At 36.5% G+C, this 15,752-nt stretch overlaps 3 protein-coding genes across 11 annotated transcripts; all 3 read right to left on the bottom strand.

The window, feature by feature from the left end:
* Positions 1–39: 39 nt before the first annotated feature.
* On the bottom strand, positions 40–7,302 carry LOC7491639 (serine/threonine-protein kinase CTR1). Its single transcript, XM_024610467.2, has 16 exons — positions 6,331–7,302; positions 6,156–6,221; positions 5,728–6,008; positions 5,487–5,634; positions 5,166–5,269; positions 4,492–4,703; positions 3,568–3,987; positions 3,377–3,417; positions 2,725–2,793; positions 2,532–2,632; positions 2,358–2,442; positions 2,105–2,203; positions 1,596–1,664; positions 1,344–1,475; positions 915–1,009; positions 40–724 (listed from the first exon to the last, which is right to left on the bottom strand). The coding sequence occupies exons 1-16, from the start codon at positions 6,547–6,549 to the stop codon at positions 622–624; spliced, it is 2,244 nt and encodes a 747-aa protein (XP_024466235.1). The 5' UTR covers positions 6,550–7,302; the 3' UTR covers positions 40–621.
* A 128-nt stretch (positions 7,303–7,430) lies between these two features.
* LOC7491640 (uncharacterized) lies at positions 7,431–9,842 on the bottom strand. The gene is made up of 2 exons (XM_052456413.1): positions 8,095–9,842; positions 7,431–8,012 (listed from the first exon to the last, which is right to left on the bottom strand). The coding sequence occupies exon 1, from the start codon at positions 9,645–9,647 to the stop codon at positions 8,265–8,267; it is 1,383 nt and encodes a 460-aa protein (XP_052312373.1). The 5' UTR covers positions 9,648–9,842; the 3' UTR covers positions 7,431–8,012; positions 8,095–8,264.
* Positions 9,843–10,138: 296 nt separating this feature from the next.
* LOC7477189 (putative pentatricopeptide repeat-containing protein At1g74580) lies at positions 10,139–15,068 on the bottom strand. 9 transcript variants are annotated; one of them, XM_052456889.1, is made up of 5 exons: positions 12,274–15,068; positions 11,999–12,163; positions 11,830–11,910; positions 10,843–10,978; positions 10,139–10,423 (listed from the first exon to the last, which is right to left on the bottom strand). In XM_052456889.1, exon 1 carries the CDS (start codon positions 14,650–14,652, stop codon positions 12,367–12,369), a length of 2,286 nt encoding a protein of 761 aa, XP_052312849.1. In that variant the 5' UTR covers positions 14,653–15,068; the 3' UTR covers positions 10,139–10,423; positions 10,843–10,978; positions 11,830–11,910; positions 11,999–12,163; positions 12,274–12,366. The 9 variants fall into 9 exon arrangements, with proteins under 9 accessions (XP_052312849.1, XP_052312850.1, XP_024465244.2 ...); XM_052456890.1 differs by having other exon boundaries at positions 11,999–14,800; positions 14,889–15,068; XM_024609476.2 differs by having other exon boundaries at positions 11,999–14,660; positions 14,889–15,068.
* Positions 15,069–15,752: the final 684 nt, after the last annotated feature.

Genomic DNA, 15,752 nt, shown 5'->3' with positions numbered 1-15,752 from the left:
ATTTATCTCTAAATATTAATAATAATTACAGCTTTAGCATAATAAAACTTTTCATGCAAGCATTTTATTTATTCTTTTCATAATAGATAAAAAAAATAACCCGTCACTTGAAGTCACCGTAGCAGTCACCGCTTGTCAGAAGAATTTACATGTATGATTAGAAAGTTACTGCCAAATGATCTATCAAAAGTTCCCAAAATTTAAATGTAAATGGCACGATCTCTCTCCATCTCTCAAACCTGACGGTTGAGCAGCCAGAAAATTCACACTAAAGGATAGTAATCATAACTCATAAGCAACCCTAGGCCCTGGCTGATACTATAAGACCAACAGAGTGAAGATATCAACCAAATGATGGCACATCAGTATAATTAGTAACATGAATGGACCAGCCTCCCTCAACTCCTCCTATGAAAGTTTCTTTGACAAGCCTGGCTTTTCCACCCATTTTTCTTGATATTTTATATCTTGACAACTCTTGTGTATATTCACAATTGTAGATACAAGAATTAGTTCATGGCAGACACAAAAAGGGTGATCAACATCTTGTTAAAGCCTGGAAAATATCATGGGAATGAGAGGGCCGAAATCATGTGAGCAGTTTGACTACATAGAGCTCTGTCATCGAATTACTCGAGGAGCAACTGGTTGGGAGATGGAGTCGTTTATCAGCTCCTGTAAAGTTTTCATGATATAAGAGAATGAAGGACGTTTTGAGGGCTCGCTGCAGTGAAAGGAAAGCCCACTATTAGAATATGACAGAAAGGAGATAGAGATACTAAAGGCGCCGCGCACTGTACATTACTTGGTTCCTTACCCTGAGAAGGGTTTCTTGAAGATACATATATTTCACAGTTGGGAAATAAAATTTGTCCATAAACTCTATGGAGATATAATTATGAACGTCCACTTACCTATCCAAGCAGACCTTAATCAAGGCAGCCACTGAAGGATTTACATTGCTTGGAATCTCAAGCCTTCCGCCCATAAAACCAACAGCAGCAATGATCTGCAGCAAAATATACAGCACTCGTTTAACATAAATACTAGCATTTGTGTTCTGTATAATGCAGAATCATGTGTACATTAGTATCTGTTCCGATAACTATGATAGTTCTAGTTACAGACTTCATCTCAGGCAGCAGTTAGTATTCTGTGCGTAATAAGCACCCTTCAACAGTTGACCAGTTAATATTCTGTGCATTTCCCTTTGAAGATCTCACATCCATTCTCAAGTTCAAAAATATTAGTTGATGAAGAGAAACCAATTCTATATTTTCTTGGATTATCAGTGTATGAATTTTGCAACAATTTGTGAAATGAAGCATACGAATGCAAATTACCTGTGCTTGTTTTAAATTTCTCCATGGATGTTGCAGGGTCATAAGTTCCCACAAGACTACACCAAAGCTGTAAACATCTGATTTTTCATTTGATTGCTCATTACGGAGTACTTCTGGGGCCATCCACTCAGGCTAAAGAAGAGGGTCCAGAATTGTAAACTTAAGTTTGTAACCAAATCCATGCTTCGTTTATATAACATACAATACAAGGAAGTGCATGTAACAACTTATTGATTCCAAAGTAGTACTTACAGTCCCTGCAGCATTTGTCGACGAAATATATGTCTTCGCTTTTGAGCGCGAGAGACCGAAATCACAAATCTGGATAAACATTTTCCTGTCAGTCTTCTCATCCAAAGTATGTTAATGAACATTCCCACAAAAGACATGAGAAGTGTCCACATTTTCATTGCAATAAAATTAGCTTGCTCTTTATTATTTCTTAAGAGTATAAGAGGGTCCTTAGGCCATTAAGTTATTCTATTTCTGTTCTCAAATTTAGTTAGTCACTTCAGCATTGTATGCTAATCAGGGGAGGAATCAACAATGAGATTAGCTGTTGAAGTCCTGTGTCAATGGGAAATTTGACCACTGAAACTTTAAGGCCAAAGCACAGAGAGAGGAGAGAAGAAAAAACAATTTTCAGGTTTAAGGTTAAAGGTTTTGAGCAGAGCAGAAAGTTTTTAAGCATCTCATTGAAAGAGGAAAAAGATTAGTAAATAAAAATGGATATCCAAATATCACTGTTTTGGAATACTAACCTTGACCTTGTATGCACTGTCCACTAAGAGATTTAGAGATTTCAAATCACGATGAATAATGGGAGGTCTAAACTGATGAAGATAGTTCATTCCCTTTGCCTGCACAGATAAATGAACAGCTCCTAAATCCAGGAAATTTATTTTCAACATCTAGATGATGATATTAAAGTTCCAACTTTTTGCTAGCATTTGTTCCACTGATTATCCATTTGCATAGAAACATAAATATTAGCCAAAAGAAGAAGAAGCATACAACATCATTCGCCATATTTAAGCGGCGCCTCTCATTCAGTATCAAGGCAGCATCAGGCAGATGTAAAAGTTTGTGCAAGCTGCCTCTGCAGTCCAAAGCAAATTATTTACATTAACAAAGAGTTGATTTCTTACAAAATTATCTACCAAAAATCATCACAAAGAATTTTAATACCTTGATAAATACTCCATAACTATGGACAAGTTAGGGGGTTGGGTAACAGCACCCATAAAGAGAACAATATTTGGATGTCGTAAACGTTTCATTATAGAAACCTGACAAACAAGGATCAATGCAATTAAGGTTAACTCGAAACATGAAAAACTAGACAGTCAATGTTAGTTTTCACAGAACAAAGTATAGGTACCTCACTCAAAAATTCCTCAAAGCGCTCTGCGTGAAATTCTTGCTCCTCGAGAATTTTGACAGCAACATCCTGAAATTGATATTTTCAGTACTGATGAAGATCAGAGCATTAAAATGAAGATGCAAAACTTAAACAATGAACTAATCATGGCGACAAAACTGAAGGGGCTAATAGAAATATCCAGTATGATTACATAGTTGATAGAACTGAAGGACTGAGACAAGAATTGATGCACTCAAATGACCACTTCTAGGTGCAAGAATTGCTAGTAATCAACTCAAGATTATTTTGCATATCGTAAAGCATACATAAAAATAACCACTCTGCATATCCTAACTACTTTATAGGTCTACAAACCATAATACAAGGCAGTCCTGCAACCAATAACCTCCTAGGAAGCCTGAATAGATAATGACAAAAGAGGAGATTGGTTTTTTTGTAAAGGCACCAAGTGTTGTAGCAGAATCCACAATAGTACACCACTTTGCTGCTGGGTTTTCTTATAAATAATGTATACATATAACCTTGTATCTCATCAACAACAGCAATCATAGAGATGAAAGATTCCCGCTCAAAAACCGCTATAAATACATATTCAAAACTTGCAAAACAAAATGTCTATGATGATTAGATAAAAGGAAGAAATTCTTACCGAACCACGCCAGTCAGCATGATAGACAGTTCCAAAGGAGCCTGAGAAGCATTGGTTAGTATCCTTCATGAAAGAAATCTCACAAAATTCACAGACTAAAATACAATGGACGGGTGAAGGGGATGCAGAAATATCAATAGCTACCATATCATGCAGCTGTGAGGTCCTTCCAAAGTTCAAATGAAAAATACCTGATCCAATTTTCTTCTTCAATAGAAGTTCACTCCAGGGAACATCGAAATCTTCCTCTTCGAGATGAAGTTGATTGTTTGATTTACTTAGTATTGTCTGGTTTATTTCCATGAACAACAAATTATTTGTAGCAACAGGCTTTGGATTAGAGATGACAGGATCTGTATGTTTTTTCTTAACTGGTAGGATAGAACTTGGCACATTGGGACCTTCAACGAAGTTCTTCGTCTTTACGACATTCAGAAATGGATTATATGAGTTTGGCGCCTGCAGATCCATGTCATGCATGATGTTCTGAGCAACTCCTTGGTGCAGAGGTGACAGAGAAGCTTCATGTTTGTTGATTGATGTGGGTGGAAGGTTCTTCATGTCTTTACCAAGCCTTGAAATGAATCTGTCATCTTCATGAATAGTAGTGCCTGAAAATCAAAGCTTTGTAAATGTCACTAACAAAGAACTTCACTGAATCTCAATTGTTTTAAGTACCATTTACAAGCATAAGTTGTCACTCTAGCATTTTCTTTGGGAGATCAGACTCATAGTCACAGTCACAGTCAGGCACGTCACGTGTGCTGTAATAAACAGTATTGAGCATTACAATCAGCATATTTAAGCCTTTTCTTTTCTGTTAACAAACTCTTTACATTTATTTAAATACTGTTACGGTTGAATGAAGTTTGATCACAAGATATGAATTAATTCTTTAGTTTTTTACAAAATTTACAATTTGAAGGCACAGGGAAAGTATTATGCATCTTAAACAAGTATGAAAATGTGGTGGGGATTGTAGAGAAATAGGTTAAACAAACATTAAATGATGCATAAGTTGATCCCTATGTCACCTGATTATGACAAAGAAATGCCAAAGCCATCGATCATGTTTTTTAAAATATTATAGATTCATGAAGTAGATAGGGAATCACCTGATGAAGGATTATCAAACACAAGATTAAGTGGCTGGCAGTCAAGGAAATAGAGTTTGGCTGCCATTGTCCTGAAGTCCTCAGTTGTTTGGATAGATTTAAACCTTGGATGAGACAATGGTGAAGAAACTAATATTGAAGATGTACAATTGAGTGAGGAATCAGGCTGGCTTAGGGCTCCTGGCTTTCCAAGCAAATCAACAAAGTATTCCCTGAGGATTATAGAATTAATTAAGAGATCAACCACTCCATGGACCTTTCATTTCAACAATTATAGAGCAATATGAACTACCGTAAAGGAAAACTCCTACCATAATTCCCAAAGATAGGTCAGTCATTCAACCTCACAATTTCGAACAACTGAGCTTTGAAAACAAAAGCAACTGTGAATCCTCTCACAGCAGTAATTATTTAGGGAACTGGACGACTCTATATCTAATTGCCTAAATGGAAGTGCAAGCAGGTTCAATGGAAAACATGGATGAAACCTACAGCAATCCAAGATTCACTCATCTTCTCCCACTCTTAAGTCTGCACTACATAACACTAAAATTGTCAATATATATACCAATCACAAAATTTGATTTACCCACATTTTAAAACTCTTATTGCTCCACATATTTCCAAACTACTATATACTGAAATTCAAATAATAAATGGCTGAAAGCGCATACCTGTCATCACCAACTTGAACAAGACAGGATGAAACAACATCTTTTCTGCAGTATTTACATCCGTTAACAATTCTGCAAGGCAAATTAATAGAGTCTGCCAATACCTACGAAAAAACACATTTCAAGAGATGTGAAATTGTCAATAGAGACATTTCTAGGTCAGAAGAGACAGATAAAATAATTAAAGGAACACACACACACATATAGCCAAAAGGTTACATTTTTCCATTTAACATACAAATCATATGCATTCAATACAAACATGGACAACATGAAAAAGCTATAGAATGCAATGAACAACAACAAATTTGTGATATTTACTTTAAACAGTAATGCACGATGAACACAGAGGCCGATCGTTAAGCTTCCAACCAGAATTACAACAGAACCTAAACGCCTTTTCATAACTTCAGTACATTCCTTCCAGCATTTGGCGAAAGTGTCATCATCTTCATTGAAGACAACACCCCTGAGACAAGAACAAAAACCCTAGGTAACAAGAATTATAACACAAAAGCATTCAAGGCAAACACCCGAAACTGATGATAACTCTAGAACTCACCCCATACGATTACAAACAAGATTCGCAAGCTGCTCAACCACATCTTTTGTTGTATTCGAGCCACTCCAAAGACCAATAACTCTATTATGTAACTCCTTCAAACCAGGATCCCTCAATCTATCTACCAAAACCACTTCTATTGACAAATCATTGACAGCCTTTAATGATTCAAAAGACGGGACACGACTATCAGCACTTATACTCCATGTATAAGGATCCAATCCATGCATTACGTAAAACCCATCTGGAATTCTATCATTATAAGACAAACATCCATTCACCTGAGACAAATAAAATCATTTTAAAAAAAAACCAGACACCATTTCAGAGCACAAAAAAATATTCTAAAAAATCATCGTAACCAAATCTTCTTCGAAATCACTTCTAAAAGAGAATCTTAAACAATTGAATTCGTGGGGTAAACTCACTTCAATGGTTGAGATTTTTCGGGAAGTGAATTCGGAAAGAATGAGTAAAATTAGCGATGCTCGTATCTGTATTTTTAAATAAATTAGACATTCAGGAGAAATCCTCCAGCTAGCTTGCTTGCATGCATGCATACAAGAAAACTAAAAAAACAAATAAAAGACGAGCAGAAAGTACCCAAAAACGATGAGAAAGGGATTCAGGAGAATCAGAGAAAGAAGAAACTCCTCTGTTACTATCACTAGAATTCCAATCCAAGAAACTGGGATCATTAGCTGAAGCAGCTTGTGAAGATAGCCTCAAAGCCAGAGCGAGCTGTAACTGATAACTCTCTTCCGTTCGTTTAGCCCAGCTCTTTATCGTTGCTTCTTCACACCAACTTCCAGACTCCTCCATTCCAGGAAAAATAAAAAAAAAACTCCGAGCTCCCAATTACAGAATGAATTCAATGAACTTAGAGCATTTGAGGTGGAACATTGAGAAGAAGAAAGAATGATTACCGGAAATGGAAATGATTCGCTGACATTGATATTTTAGTTTAGCTTGGAATGGAAAGAGTAGGGAAAGGAAAGGGAATTTCTTTTCTTCTCTTTTGTTGGGTGGGGGTTAAGTGGGGTGTTCCAGTTTTTGAATGTTACAGGATTCTGCTAGGTTCAGTGAATGAATGGATGGGATCCTGTGTGGGCGGGTGTACAGTGGAATAGTATGTCTCTGATTGGTTGTTGGTCGGTCTTCTGTGATTTGATTGGTTAGTATTGGTTAACGAACATGGGCGGGTCACGGACTCTCAGGCAGGTCCTCAAATCGGTAGCCGTTTAGGACTAATGACCTTTGACATTAATATTTTTTGTTGTTCTTGTTTTATCCTTTCGATTTTAAGATTTTTAATACGGGATTTTTTTCCACCATTTTTTCCTTGGTTTCAGACTGATGACTACAACATAAACATGAGCATTGCTAAAAGATTAATCATTTACTTTATTAATTTAAAAAAATCATTCCTCGACTCTGTACATTTTTTTTCTTTCTTTTTTTCACAGCCAACAAAAATAAAAAACTTAAATAGTCTCCAATAAAAATATAGAAATTCATTTCAAAATCATTCAAAAATATATTTATTTTATATTTTTATTTATAACTAAACACAACCACAATTTCCAGGTTTCATAATTGAACTGTCATTTTCACAATTATGATCATTAATAACCTTCTGTTTGTCAAGAAGTTGAAAATGGGAAAAATTGAAGGGAACGAAAAAAAAACTTTTAAGATTCGAGTGAAACAGAAATTACCATGATTTTTGCCATAATTATCTAAAAAAACACGTTTGATTCTATTCAGATAATAAACTTATCTGTTTAATGATATCTTCTGTAAACACTACACTCTCTCTTTACATCGAAAACAAGACAAAAGTTTTAATCTTTCTGTCCCAAGAAATGGAAGTTGATCTAGCACCAAAATTGTGTGAGGTGTTTGGCGGAGATGGCGGGGCAGTGGCTGTGTTCAGGTTGGTGGTGTTGATGGTCGGAGGGTCTTGGAAACTGCTGTTAAGGCAGGTCATTTTCTGTTTTTGACAGGGAGTTTCACTGGGAATACAAGTCATAATTTGATACACAGTTTTAGCACCAGTGTGCATCAGCTAGCTTGTGACATTTCTTCATTTACTACGTGGAATTAACCTCTCTCCTTTATGCTGCCAACACAACACAATGGAAAAACAATAATGCCAACAAGAAAAACATAGCAAATAAATGCCTTCGTGCACAGAGTTCTATAGTCCCTCGTAAATCCAAGGAACGTGTCCTCTACAGATGAGCTATCCATGCACTTAACAAAAGCTGCAATTGTCAAGTCTGCTACATGGAAAAAGACAGTCATTTTTCAAAAACCTAGAACTCGAGAAATAACAGTGAAAGAGATGTGAGAAAAGGTACTTACAAACAAGATCCAATTAGAGAAATATTGGAACACAAAAACTTCTTCTGAAGCTTGCCACAAGATGACGCTCTTTCGAGAAATTCTGAGAGTTTCCTGGTATGATCCGAATTCAAGTTAAAACAATATCATCAGAAAAACCACATTTTTGGTCCTCTATAAACCACCAGGCCTTAAATTTTCCTTATGGAATCCAAGTATCTTCCCAAGATCGCTATCCTCAGTTTCTGAAGAAAACTATTCTCACATTCACTAAGTGGTGATGAAACAGGCGAGACTTTAGCAATAAGAACAAAATTCTCTCCATTTCCAACATCAATTTCATACAGCTCATGAAAAATCTCCTGAAACTCATGTATCAATGTATCATAGAACAATCTAGTCGGAGGAATCACATTCATGACAAAAATCCCAAAATCACTAAGAACAGACCTAGCAGCCAGAAGAATGTGCTTCTTAACAAATTCCAATGGCGGAGCAATGACACCATTTCTAGCATCACAAGAATCTAAATCAACCATAATGACATCAAACTTGGCATCAAAAACATTTGCATGATTTAAATAACAATCACCGTTATCTTCACCTGAAACCAAATCCAGCACCCTATCTTTACTCGCAAGCTTCTCTACATATTCTATAGCATCCCCAACACAAACCTGAATTTCTTCCAGCCCAAAATACTGCCTCGCAACGCTCAAAACCTCCTCATCCATTTCCACACCAAAAACTTCAAACCCCAATTGAGTTCTCAGAAAACTAAGTAAAGCTCCACCACCTACACCTAAACACAAAGCTTTAGGCTTTAACCCTTTTCGAAACCGATCCTCGATACAAGAACCAATCAAAGAGAGACTAGCTACCATCGGTATCAAATATGAATGCACCAGAACCTTAGTGTCAGGCCTAAACTTCACTTCTCCACCAATCTTAACACGATCTAACTCAAAAACCTTCTGAGGCACGATTCGAATCTCTGTTTGAACCAAATTTGGCATTCTTTTGAACCTCAATCTCCTCCTAAACTCTCTCAATTCACTATCACTCTCAATCTCAATATCCTCAACAAGCATTTCACTAACAAAAATACCAGCACGTCTCTCTAAAACCACACTACAAATCAAATTATCTTCATAATCCAAAATAGGCACATCAAAAATCCCATCTTTAACGCTAACTTTAGGAGATAAAGCAAAAAACAAAGGCTTTAAACTATTTTCAAGACTTTTTACATACTGGGCATCCTCCCTTTTGTGGTAAGTCAATGGAGATGAATCAGGGCCGTTGATTCGATTGTTGCCGATCAATATGAGCCGTGAGATTCCAGGAGAGGATAAGAGGAGCTGGAGGTGACCTGACTCGGTTGAGAAAATCCAGTCTGGTTCACGGGTTTGAGGGACAAAGAGAGCTGCGACTTGAGGAGACTCGGTGGGTTGGATTGGGGAGTCGAGGACCGCAACTCGGAGGAGGCGAGTTGGGAGTACGGGGTTGGGTATTGTGAAAGAGAGGAAACGAGAGGGGATTATGGTTTCGAAGGTTTTTATGTCAAGGGCCATTGAGTCTGGCTTTAGAAGAAGAGGGGGAGAGGGAAAGGAAGGGAAATCAGGAGAGGGGGAAGGAAGGAGAAGGTGGAGGATGGAAGGTGATGTCAATTTTCACTGCGAGAAAAATTAATAAAACTTCAGTATTCAATTTGCTGAAAAAGGCGTCGGACAAAAATACCTTGGAAGCAATGGGCACAAACTTGATCCAAAATTAATCTGGTGACTCAAAGTTTAAATTGAATGGAGACCACATCGATTCAGTTTTTTTAAAAAAATATTTATTTAAATAAAATGACATTTTAAAAAAATATAATTTTAAAAAATCTAAAAGATATCCTGTGAATCAACCCTTGCATCTTTATCAAGTCTTATATCTATGAAATAAATAGATTATCCCAATTTATTTTTTTTGTTTTTTAATTTAATAGTATTAATTTATTTTTCTCAAAAGTAGCTTAACATTCCGAATGGATCTAATTATCAAAATAAGAAGAAAATGCATCTAAAACGTTTCAGCCCCACAAAAAAGGGGAAAATACTAGATAAGATAGCAATATGTTTCTGAATTCTGATAATAATTCCCTGACATTGCAACCTATATAGGAATTTAAACAGAAATAATTCTCTGCTAAGAAAGTTCAAATTATCAGAATATCTCATGCTGGATGCTGCTGCTCGAAACTGGTTTATAGGAGGAGGCAGCTGGTTCAAAAGGGCAATCAGGCCTCCCCACGAAAAGCAAAATAGGCCTCCTTTAATCCAACCAGCTGGGTACCATCACCTTGCACCTGTCACCAGAAAGCAAAATGTTGGCGTTAGTTCGAATTAAGCTCCCTGGAATTTGATGCAAACGCTGACCAACAAGACCGTAGCACCAATCAGTCGTGAGACCAGAAAAAATAGTGGTGGTTTGTATGAAGATATTTTTACTTTAGACATCAGCATCTGGAAACTGGTGGGAACATGGCTAGTGCTCGTTACTGTGTTGGTGATTATTTTTTAAAATATTTTTTATTTAAATTTAAAATTTTATTTTTAACATAGCACATTAAAACAATTTAAAAATATAAAAATAAAGCAAAAATAATAATTTAAAAAAAAAAACACAGCTATGCCGGCCCATAATATATCCATTTGCAAAAATGACTGTAGCATGATAAATATCCACTGTTTTTTTCTTTTTCATATTTCCAATTTTAAGGCTCACCTCTGCTTCAACCAATCTTTCCACTTGAACCACCTATTCCACGGCCTCTACCCATGTCCTTAGCACCTCCATTAGCACTATCAGGGTCACAACCAAGCCCTTTCACCAGTACCGTCCGATGCTCAAACCTAGGTGGCTTTGGATTGAAAAAATTGAGAGTCAATCAATTAAATTTTCAAGTTTCTACATTTCTGAACGTGTATAGCAGAAGGCAGAAAACTAATTAATCAATTAACAAACAAAATTGCGAATTTCAGATTTCTGAAACAAAAATAAGACAGAGCTCAACATTCTTCACAGATTCATATAAAATGACAACAAAAGTAACTGCAACACTAAGCAGTGCAAGTATCTATGAACACTATGAGGTCACAGGGCTATAAAACTCTCCTCCATGAACAAATTTCGCAAGCATAGTGACATCAGGGTTTCATGAGGTGCAATACTGTCACTGAAATTTTGTCAAGTACCTAATGCCATATGAATAGAAAAACTCAAGGACTTTTTTTTTTTTTGTCTTTCAAGGTTCCCTGCATAGCTCTGCAAAGTTGACGAGCAATATTGATATCTATTAGATGCAAGATAAAATCATGTGGCTCTTACAATTTTGTTTCCATTTCAATGCAATCAGATTTAAAATCAGAGAAATCAGGATGCACAAGCTACTTAATCATAAATGAAGTTTCTCGAGCGAAGTGAGTGAATCTAAGTGAGAGTTAGCACATCCCATTTTTCTGAACCAACAATTCTCAAGTGCTGATTGAAATCAAAATCAAACAATTTCTGTCACATTGAATTTTCTCAGTAGCCAAACAGAGACCTAGGACTGCCATTGAAATTTGAAAGAGATGTTTTATTCACTGACATTTTAAACTAAAATTTAAAGTTTTCCTCTAAATCAAATTTACCTGAATAGGAAGTAGAAATAAAATAGCTAAATCAATGAAACACAATCAAGTGAATTGTTGGAAAATCCAGTGGGAGAACCTGCTTTTGAGAGAAACCATAGTAGCCAGGAGTTGAGAAAACTTGAATCTACTATAAATTAGGTTTCACAGCTCTGTTTGGCTGCAAGGGAAATGAAGAAAAGTGGCTCTCTCACATGCAGTACATGATTAAGGAATCGAGAATTGTAATAAAAAATTGAAAATTTCACCTGTGTCATATCATCGAATATTGTACATGCAGTTTTCAGGACTGAAAGGCAGCCTCTGTCTAGTTTTAGGGTGAAGATCCTTCTATAGTTCAGAAATTATAATGCTGCCAGCCAGCAACAAACAAGCAACCAGAAACTTGTTTTGAGTTTTTCAATTAGCCCAGCCTGCCTCAGAAATGCATAATAATGATAAAATTACATTGCTGGGATGGAGGTAACGATACAAAATATTTTTTTTTCATTTTCAAAGCAGAGAGAAGTTGAGCCAGCAGAACCTCTTCTTTGTTGTTGTTGAAATAACTTCTTTCACATTTCCACTTCCAGTGAAGAAATTCTGTCAACATACATGAATGCCTTCCTGCACCACGTTAGTGCCTATTTGGAAGTTTTTGCTTTTGGGTCTTTTTATCTCTAATACCATCATACAGAAGTTCATAAGCATAGTAAGTTATACAACTTCTCTTCAACAAATCTTCCACAACTATTTTAGGCGCTGCAACCACCTTCTTATCAGCCTCTGATATGCTATTCACAACCTCAGGGACAATACCATTGTGCACCATAAAATGGATAATATCAACTGCCTCGTGAATTCTGTGCTGCACGCAAAGGCAATTTATTACTCGCCCAAACGTTGTCAGTGATGGAATGAACCCTTTCTCAATCATTTCCAGTAGAAACTTGTATCCAGAATCAGTGTTTCCTGTTATGCAAAAGCCATCGATCATGACACGATAAGTGTACGTGTCTGGGGCGCAGCCTCCAGCACCCATCTCAAGAAAAAGTTTTTCCCCCATATGAAGATCTAGCTTCTCAGCAAAAGCATTGATCATTATGTTATACGTTGCTGTTGTATGTGAGACCTTATATTGTTCTCCCATTCTTCTAAAGAGCTGGTAAGCTCCTTTCAGGTCCCCATTATTGGCAAACCCACTGATGATTGTAGCAAAACTAACAGTATCTGGTGTAATGCCTTTGTTTAGTATTTCATCAACCAAGTCCAAAGCCTCATTTACTTTCCCAGCTTTACAGAGGCTCTCAGTAAGTATATTGTATGTGATTTTGTTAGGGACACACCCTTTCTCCACCATCGTTTCGAAAGTTTCCATCAAATCTTCATTCTTTACGGCCTTGGAGAGGCCATTCAACACAGAGTTATATGTGATCACATCAGGAGTAACACCATGGCTCCACATTTTATTCAGAATCTGAATTGTTGTTTCCATTTTCAACTGTTTACAGTAGCCATCAATCAACGTATTAAATGTAAAAACATCAGGAACATATCCTTTGGCGATAGCATCATTCATTAGGTTATTGGCATCGGAGACACAACCCATCTTGCACAATCCATTTATAACTAAATTATAAGTCCATATATCAGAGCTGCAGCCATTTTCTGACATCTCATTCATCATCTGCAAGGCTTGCAAGATAAGTCCTTCCTGACACAACCCTTTAATTAGCATGTTGTATAGGATGACAGTAGGCTTCAATCCTTTTCCCAATGCCGCGTTGAAAAGAGCCAGGGCACGGTCAATTTCATCATTCTGGCATAACCCGTTAATTAGGGAGCAATATGTGAACTCATCAGGCACAAATCCCTTGCAAATTGCCCCTTGAAGAATCTTCTCAGCATTTTGTAGCATACCCATTTTGCAATATCCATCAATTAAAGTGTTGTAAGTGAAACCATCGGGCTCTAAACCACCATTCACCAGTTTGTGCAGATACTTCTCAGCTTCTACTACATTAGAGTTTTTACACAATCCACAAATTAACGTGTTATACGTGACCACATCAGGAGTTAGGCCTTCTCTAATAACACTATCCAACATACTCATAGCCCCACTAAGCATACCCTTTCTGCAAAGCCCTTGGATGAAAATATTAAATGTAAACAAATTTGAGCACATACCCTTCTTCAGCACCTTGTTGAGAAGTCTTTCACTTTCTTGGACCTCCCCCTTCTTACAAAGAGTGTGTAAAAGCTTGTTGAAAGTAGAAACATCAGGGAAAATACCTATCCTGAGCATATCATTAAACAATTCATATGCCTCAACTCGGTAATTCTCTTCATAAAACCCAGCAACAACAGTACAATAGGCAACTGCATTAAGCTGACACCCTTGAGAAACCATGTTATTAAGAAGCCTTAAAGCAGAGTGAGGCCTTTTCGTCCTACAGAACGACTTGATCCTAATAGTGAATGTATAAACATCAGGAACAATCCCCACATTCTTCATTCTTAAAAACACTTTATGAGCTTGCTTGAAGTACCCAGATTCCACCAATATATTCATAATTGCATTATAGGATAAAACAGATGGCTCACAGTTATAAAAATCCATTCTTTCAAACACATCAACAGCCTCTTGAACCTTCCCTTTCCTTCCATAACTTTTCATAGCTCCAATATACACTCCTTCGAGCAAACTATTATCGATATCCATCCTCGTCTCCGCAAGCACGTTCTCCATGGCCACGAAATTCCCGTGAAACCCAAGTTTTTGGATAATGCATTTGTAAGTTAACAAACTGTGCTTGAACCCATCTTCTCTTTTAACTTTGTTGAACATTTCAAGGGCTTTGAGAGGATCCTTTTGCTGCTTCAAAACAGCTGCCACGTGTTTAGGAAGCAGAGAAGCACTCATCCCTACAACTATGGAAGAAGCTAGTGATAACGATCAAAACCCATCCAAAAAATTCCTGCCCAGTTGATTTTGAAGCCAAGACAAGGGGGTGAAGAAGAAGAGGAAGGAGAAGAAGTCTGTTGCTTTTAACTTGATTCAATTTATATTCCTAGAGTACAAAGAAGAAGAAAAAAATACACAAACCAGTCGATAAAATTCAAAAAAAAAATCATAGCACTTTGAAAGGAGGAAATTACCAGTAATGTAGAGACAGGAACATGAAATTAGGGTTCAGAGTTGTTGCACGAGACCGGTGGCGTTGGAAGTAGAGCTGTTAATAATGATTATTTTCTCTGTCTCGTGCTTAAATGGAGAAGATGGGCATGGAGGGGGTGTAGTCATAGTCTTGAACGGTGTCGTTTCTTTTTCTTTCTACTTAACATGAATTGATTTTTACCCGCGATACATGGAAAGCCCGAAATACTAATTGACGATTGTCGTAGAGTTGCTAGAATAGATCATTAAGAAAATCATTAAACTGGTCACCGAGATCATAACACGCGTTCGCTATGGTGATTGGGATTGCGAGAATTCATGTTTTTTACATGCATTTAAAAAACATGTTTAATTTTAAAAAATATTAAATTAATATTTTTTAAAATATTTTTATATCATTTTATTATATTAATATACAAAAAAAAAATTAATACACTATCAAACAAAAAATACTTTTGCAGGGTATCTTGAACCTGAATGCTACACTTGTTCACGTGGTTACTGTAAAGAAGCTAGCTAGATAGATGCCATCATGATCTTGTTAGAGCTAGCAATATATGTATTGTGAAGCTCTATTTAAATTGAATGAGCATCGAGGATATAAATTATCTATATTCAAAGCTTATATTATGATTATTGTAGTTGAACCGTGTGTGGAGATAAATAAAATAGAAAAAAAAAACCCATCAATCAACATGTTAAAAGACATGCTATGTCTTTCTATAAGAGTGGGTATGAAGCTTTTCTTTATTATTTTCTTACATGCTATATTGTGACACATGTTTTCAAGGTGAAAAATCAATTTCAAATCACATACCAGTGGACTCGCATATTTATATCTTTTA

The sequence above is a fragment of the Populus trichocarpa genome, chromosome 10 (genome assembly GCF_000002775.5).
Source record: "Populus trichocarpa isolate Nisqually-1 chromosome 10, P.trichocarpa_v4.1, whole genome shotgun sequence".
Lineage (NCBI taxonomy): Eukaryota > Viridiplantae > Streptophyta > Magnoliopsida > Malpighiales > Salicaceae > Populus > Populus trichocarpa.
The sequence above is the reverse complement of the archived record's forward strand: the minus strand, read 5'-3'. Positions and strand labels throughout refer to the sequence as shown.

What these genes read in the sequence shown, in the direction of transcription:
- LOC7491639 (XM_024610467.2), bottom strand. Translation starts at nt 6,549, where the DNA reads ATGGAGGAGTCTGGAAGTTGGTGTGAAGAAGCAACGATAAAGAGCTGG. An exon ending in CCCTTTCTCATCGTTTTTGG is followed by an intron (nt 6,222 to 6,330) that starts GTACTTTCTGCT and finishes TTAAAAATACAG; the next exon opens with ATACGAGCATCGCTAATTTT. An exon ending in TTGAGGAATTTTTGAGTGAG is followed by an intron (nt 2,633 to 2,724) that starts GTACCTATACTT and finishes CTTGTTTGTCAG; the next exon opens with GTTTCTATAATGAAACGTTT.
- LOC7491640 (XM_052456413.1), bottom strand. Translation starts at nt 9,647, where the DNA reads ATGGCCCTTGACATAAAAACCTTCGAAACCATAATCCCCTCTCGTTTC.
- LOC7477189 (XM_052456893.1), bottom strand. Translation starts at nt 14,652, where the DNA reads ATGAGTGCTTCTCTGCTTCCTAAACACGTGGCAGCTGTTTTGAAGCAG.